General features: G+C 42.0%; 1 protein-coding gene across 2 annotated transcripts; it reads right to left on the bottom strand.

The window, feature by feature from the left end:
* Positions 1 to 692: 692 nt before the first annotated feature.
* Positions 693 to 6,626, bottom strand: yars1 (tyrosyl-tRNA synthetase 1). 2 transcript variants are annotated; one of them, XM_015056441.1, is made up of 14 exons: positions 6,346 to 6,626; positions 5,852 to 5,932; positions 5,611 to 5,757; positions 4,626 to 4,801; positions 4,396 to 4,525; positions 3,466 to 3,546; positions 3,279 to 3,371; positions 3,067 to 3,202; positions 2,884 to 2,969; positions 2,534 to 2,669; positions 2,337 to 2,446; positions 2,062 to 2,255; positions 1,448 to 1,589; positions 693 to 1,358 (listed from the first exon to the last, which is right to left on the bottom strand). In XM_015056441.1, the coding sequence occupies exons 2-14, from the start codon at positions 5,906 to 5,908 to the stop codon at positions 1,248 to 1,250; spliced, it is 1,599 nt and encodes a 532-aa protein (XP_014911927.1). In that variant the 5' UTR covers positions 5,909 to 5,932; positions 6,346 to 6,626; the 3' UTR covers positions 693 to 1,247. The 2 variants fall into 2 exon arrangements, with proteins under 2 accessions (XP_014911927.1, XP_014911928.1); XM_015056442.1 differs by having other exon boundaries at positions 5,852 to 5,917.
* Positions 6,627 to 6,818: the final 192 nt, after the last annotated feature.

Here is a 6,818-nt window from a genome sequence, read left to right as displayed (position 1 = left end):
CAAGAAAAAGCTTGCTAGATGGTAGCAAGGGTACGTTAGCAGCTAGCTAGCGGTAGCCTCGAGTCACAGAAGGCGACAAAGATGTCTGAGGGTGACTCAAGCTTTTGTCAGACAGAAAAGTACCGCCAGGAAAAAAATACAGAATTATGTGAGATTAAACAGTCCTGTCAAGACAAAAGTTCAAACCTCTGATATTAAAAACCAACTTACTTTTTTAAATGAATTTAAGACATTTTAAGGCCTTAATTTTGGCTACATCAATTTAAACCTTTACATTTGCTTTAAGGATGAACGGATATCCTCCGGTCTTTAGCCTTGTCTGGTATCTAAAGTTGTTTACTTGATCAAAGTAAACATATATTTGATATATGTGTAAGATATATTTGGAGACTCCAGTCAATTTGTGTCCTAATAAGTGCATCTCTGAAGATAAGACTAAAAGACTGTTTAATTCAGCAGAGTCTTTGGCAGGAGAACTCAAATCTGGGCCTCGACACTCGGTGTTCTGCAACTTTAAGATCCGTCCCTGGTTCAACACACCTCAATCACGTAGTTGAATTACTTCTCCAATATTCTGCTGATGACCTGATTATAAGACTTGGGTGTGGTGAAGCGGAGCCCTTGAGGCCTGGATTTGAGGATCTCTAGTTTATGGGTTAACATCAACAAGCTGAGACTTTTAATCAGCCACATTAAAACAGTTATTGCCAGCAGATCTCTGATTCTGCCAGTGTTTATTTCATTTTACAGATGATGCATTAATCAGACAATCAGATAATCAGACATGGATTTCTGTGTACAACCGTCTTCCATCTAGAGGCATATGGATTTTACATACATGAGGTGTATAGAAAGTTTGAAAGGATCCCTTTTAATCAGATTTGGCAGACTGACCTCTGTCTTGACACTTTTAACCCAGAAAAATACCAAAACGTTGAGTTCCCCTTCAAAAACCTGAGATATCATTACTTAGATCTAGAAAGGAGCAAACTGATCACTGTCCCATACCTCCACTCAGTCAAATATTTGTTGTACAAATACATTAAGTGTGTAAGTAACAAACTTTGATTAATTAGTTAGTCATAGCAAATGACTTCATACTTTGTCCTCAGTCAAGATAAAGCAGTTGGTCTATTTAGCCAGAAATACCCCTTCACCCTTCCAAAGACATCCAGATGAAGCTTCGTGGTGTTGCCATGGAGATTTGTGGAGCAGCTTTGACGATCGACGGGAGTCCATGTGAGTATTTAGCTGATGTTGCCTCCTTTTAGCGTCTTACACGTGATCTGTCCCAGTTTGGTCAGCAGCTTCCTGTCTTTCCACTGAGCCACACACTCGTCTGAGATCTTCAGGTCCGCCTGTAGGACGACACGCCACGTTAATCAGTGTGTTATGGGACGGGGACAATGTGTCCGAACGTTGACTCAGTAACGGGGCTCGAACGTACCTGCAGTTTCTCCCACACCTTCTTCTTTGGGTTCAATTTTTCATCCGCTTTCCCCGACTCGTAGCCCTCCACAAAGACCCGTTCCCCTGGCGAAGAACCCTCTGGAGGGTCGAGAGGCTCCACCCTCCTGGGCTCGCCTTCTCTGGAGACAGAGAAACCACAGGGTTGTGTTTATCATGAATCTATTTATCAGCCTTTCAAACTGATGTGAAATTCATTATGTTTTTACTCAGCACACGGCACATAATTCTCCTGGTGGCATTTAGTCCGCAAAATGCTGACAGAACTTGGTTTTCCAACAATAACTGAATCCATTTTATGGGAATGGTGTCTTCTGTTGAGTATTAATCCATGTGTACATAATAGCAATACAATACTTTGGTTCATTTGTAGGCGCAGAATTCAAAACAATCAAAATCTGAAAAAACTAAAACTCCTACTGTAACTATAAAAACTGGCAAGCTCACTATAAAGACTAACTAAAACAAACTGAATTGGACAAAAAGTCACAAAAGAAAAAAAAAAAACTAAAAAAAAAAAAACCCAGAACTACTATAACCCTGGTCCTGCTGGCGTTTTTAGGCTGCCCCGTCAGGTTTAGTCGACTTGCTTACATGGAGGCGCACAGCAGCATGGCTTGAGACTCGATCCCTCGCATCTTCTGCGGCTTCAGGTTGCACAGCACCAACACGGCTCTGTCCTGCAGGTCCTCCTGGGAAACGTAGGCCACCAGCCCGCTCACCACAGTCCTGGGCTCCGGCTCCCCGACGTCGATCTTCTCCAGGTACAGCGAGTCGGCGTCCGGATGCTGCGGGTTCCGCGCGTTACAACATCACAGCTACAGCCGAGGCTCGTTTAGCGGCATGCGTCGACGGTCCAAGTCACTAACCTTCTCCACGCTGACGATTTTCCCCACCCTGATGTCCAGTCTGGAGGGCGCCAGCTCGTCATCGTCCCCTCCGCCGCCTCCGGCCGTCTTAGCGCCTTTTCCTCCTGCTTCTGTTAACCAACCGGATAAAAGAAGGTTTTAGGGTGAAGCGTCCAGGCTTCGTGTGGGACTGTTTTTGTCGCGGTTTAAACGCTGACTTGTCTTGGACGGATCGGGATAAGCAGCGTTGGTGAGCTTGCGGAGCTCTGGAGACTGAAACTTCTTCCTGATTGGCTCCAGGAGCTGATTCAGGGCGACTTCCACCGAGGCCTTCAAGTCTCCGGGATGGATCATCTGACAATGAGGAAAGCGTTAACTGGGGTTCGTACATTTTACCCACAGGGACTTTCAAGGCAAGTTTTCAAACTTTGTGAATAAAAACAGGACAAATGAACTAAATAAGTTTCAATTCACCGTTATATGACAAGTTTTTTTAAATTTAGACTTTAAAAAAAACCTGTTTGAACGCTGCTTACTATCTAATGGGACCAGATAAATGTAGCTGTACCTCTCCTCTAAAGTCGTCCTCCACCTCTTTAAAGTCCGTGTAAACTTTGTCTCCGCCCCATTTTGGATCCCGCTTGATGGAGAACTCTGAAACACACCGGTGCCGCAAATCAAGTCAAGCTGTGAAGACGACGTTCACAACAACAATGAAAGAAAAACAACTGAAATTAATCAGCTTTCTAACCTCCTTGTAGAGGAAAGAGGACGTATTTAACAAAAGAGAGAACGCCGTTGTTGTCGGTGTTTCCCGGCTCGCAGAAAGCCTTCTTCAGCTTCTTCTTCACGTCTTCTTTGGAGTCCAGCAGGTCGATCTTTGACTCCTAAGCGCATGCGTTGAATATTAGCATAAAAGACTGGCAGAAAATGTTTCAACAGAGTGTTTGGACACAGCCTTACTTCCTCTGAGGAGCTCATTTTAGCCCCCGTCAGTCCTGGAACCATTGGGTTCATCAGATGTGATCGTTTAGCGTAACCAAGAGAGGGAAGGTACTGAGGAGAAAAAAAGGGACAAAATTGGAGCTTATTTGGACGTATTCTAACATCTTGTATAAATTAATTCCATCATAGCTGAGCTGAGTTTTACCTTCTCGGCCAGAGTGAAGATCTTCCTCTGGTCAACTCCTCCGAACTGGGCGTCAACTTTCAGGTACTCCTCGTCTAAAGCCTGAGAAAATTGTCAACAGTTTAACTAAATACTCAAAGACACTAATACTCAGATATTGGTACCGATACCAATATACCACTGAATACATTTATTTTAATTGTTTTCTCTGCTGAGAAAAAAAAAATCATCCCCACGGCATGATGCTGCTGGGGGCTGAATTTTTGAGAACCAAGCGTTAATTTGTTTAAGGATGCACCGATTTACTTTTTTCACTTTCACTTCACTACCAATATCTGAGGTTTGGTATCGGCCAATACCACCAACACAATACAGAGAAACGGTGCTGAGTTGACTTTTTTCTTTTTTTTTTTTTTTAACACAGGCATAAATGTACAGAATTACAAATTTATTTAATAATTCTGCACCAGTACAGCACACTTAAATACACCAATAGCTTCACACATTTGGTCAAACGTATTAACAACAAAAAAAACAACAACTTTAATTTGTTCAATCAGTGCAATTAGAAGTATAACAGACAATGCAAAATAAGTAATAACAAAACTGAAACTGTGAAAAACAACAGGTTGACTACCTTGGTCAAATATTTATTCAAACCTTTCAAATGGTTCAGAAAGTGCAACTAGGAATTCTAAATATAATGTTAAATAAATGATAAAGCACTCAGAGTGCAAAGAATACAACTAGATTGAATGGATCTGCCCTTATGGATCGTCACTGATACCTGATCAAAAACTTTTTTTAAATATCGAGACCGATTTAATATCAAATCGGTGCATCTCTAATTTTGTTCACACAAAGTCCAGATGAAACAAACTGAAGTCTGTGGATGAAATACGATTACATGTGAAGAAAACTACTACAAAAATACTCGCGCTTAGTTGTTACCTGTAGTCCGGGATAGAGAAGCCCACTCAGCAGAGGATGCTCCACCTGCTTCACCACTTCAGCTCCAGCCTTCTTGGCGTCGTGCTCGGTCACCATGGAGGACAGGCGGTACACATCCAGGGTGTACTCTCTATCCGACGTCACAGGACAGAAACAAAATTCAGCTACGAGGCTAAGCGCTAGTTTGGGCGGGGGATTGGAGGAAAATGCTACTACTGGGTCAAACTGACCGGCTCAGCTGGAAATCGGTGCCTTTGATGAAGCGCAGCTTCTCCAGAGGGACGCCGATGCTCTCCAGCATGGCCTTGATCACCTGCTCGTAGTACTTCACCCGGAGCTCCAGCAGCTCCCAGGGAGCCTTCATGTTGTCAAGGTAGGCATGCAAGTCTGCGAACAGGATCGTGACCTGAGGATCGGAAGAGACGGCAAAACGTGAACATGAAAAAAATGTTAGTCGACCGGAATGGAAATTATATTGAGGTCATTTCAATGTGTCATGTGATTAATGGCTTACTGAGCCAGGCTTAACTGGGATTATAATGGCACAAATTGGCAGGTGTTGCAACTGACAGACAAATTTGGTACTTTTGAAGATAATGTCAGATAAAGTGACTGAAGTTAATCCACAAAATAACTGTTATCTTTTACCTCGCTTCATTTATCAGGAGATGTTGTGGGGAAAAAAACAGCCATGTTTTTGATGGTGCAACTAAAACTCCTAATTTCACTTTCAGTTTGTTTCACTGTTGAATAGGCCTGTCGCAGTAAGAAATAAATCAATTAATCGCATGATAAAGTAAGATGAGCTCAATAATTTCCATTTGATTTATCATTTTTCTCTTTTCTCTATTTTTCTTCCAAGAACTGGGTAATAAAAGTCTTCAAACTAGCCCCCTTCTTTTGAAGGATAATTTCTATTAATAGACTTCATAATTCATTTTATTTGTTTATTCGATTTGAATATTTCAAATGTCTTCCACTTCCAGTGTTAAATGTTCTCTAGATTTTAAACTGATCTTTGAGAATGTGCTCTTGCATCATTACAGGGATATTTCTTGAAAATGCTCTCAAAACAATATTATCGTTTATCGTGATAACTTCTGGGACAATTTATCGTCAAGCAAAAGTTTGGACGACTGATGTAAACAAAAACAAAAATAACAAGTAGATAAAGTTAATGCTAAAATTAATGTTAATGTTTTTGTTTGTCCCTACCTCGCAGCCGGCCCTCAGGAAATCTGCTATCTTCGACATCGGGACAAAGTAAGCCACGTGCGGCTTGCCAGTGGTCGCCGTGCCCCAGTAAACCTTCAGCTCCCTCTCCTGGAGAACCTGCTTCACCTTCTCCTCACCGAGGACCTCCTGCAACGCGACCCAAGCAGAGGCATCACGACACCGACTGGCATGAAGGAAGGCTTCCTGTCCAGAGCGACGCATGACGCGGGTTGTTGCTCACCTGCAGGTTCCTGGTGATGAGGTTGAACTTCTCCTCCGGACTGAGCTGACCTGCCATGATGCCGGGCTTTGTGACAAGAAGCTGTCAGTTCATATGGTCAGAGTTATCACTACTGTGTAGTAAAAACTTTATTTTTTTTTTTTTTTTTTTTTAGTAACAGCTTCATGCAGCAGGATTACACTGGGAATGATGACGCACGCCTTAAACAAACCTCGACCCCCTAAATATTCACGAAAGCACTCATTTTTATTCCATATTTCATCTTTATTAGCTTCGCTTAAATAAGCAAGTTCCACTTTCGCATCAAAGACAGGTCGGTTAAATACTGAATGAATGAATTAGGAAGCTAAGACTTCATCTAGTTAGCTACAAAACCATGTGCAGCTAACATTACCGAGTCGGTGGCAAGGAAAATGCTATCTGTTCAGCTAACGTTAGCTTTACTTACGTGTTAGTTTACTTTTAAGATAAAATCCTGACAGCTGACCACTCACCTGTGAACTGGTACTCTTAAAATGAGTTTCGGAGGAGAGAAACAGCCGGCTGAGTGGACCTGACAGCAGGTTGCATCAGCGGCAGCCACGGCTCTGTGATCCACTCCAGGCGAAAGCAATCGAGTGCAGATAGCAGAGAATCAAAATCCGAATAACTTCATTGGCCGAAATTAAATGTAAAAACCAGACATTTTCGACGTCGGTTTTCAAGCGCTCACAGCGTACATGCCTAAAGTATAAATATATAAACATTAGGTTAAATAAAATAGGCATAAAGAAACGATATGTGGATATATTTGCCAAATTTTTTCGTTTGTTTTTTAGAGTAAGAAACAAGTGTTTTAATGTGTTTTAAAGCTTACTTTGGTGATTGTGTTCATCAAAGAGACAGTATGGGACAAGAAACTGCTTCTGTGGCGGCTGTTTTTTTTTTTTTTTTTTTGGAAAATTCCCCGCAAAAGGTTAACCTGATT

Source organism: Poecilia latipinna, unplaced genomic scaffold, assembly GCF_001443285.1.
Source record: "Poecilia latipinna isolate Pla-1442-1.1 unplaced genomic scaffold, P_latipinna-1.0 Scaffold1384, whole genome shotgun sequence".
NCBI classification, from domain to species: Eukaryota; Metazoa; Chordata; class Actinopteri; order Cyprinodontiformes; family Poeciliidae; genus Poecilia; species Poecilia latipinna.
The sequence above is the reverse complement of the archived record's forward strand: the minus strand, read 5'-3'. Positions and strand labels throughout refer to the sequence as shown.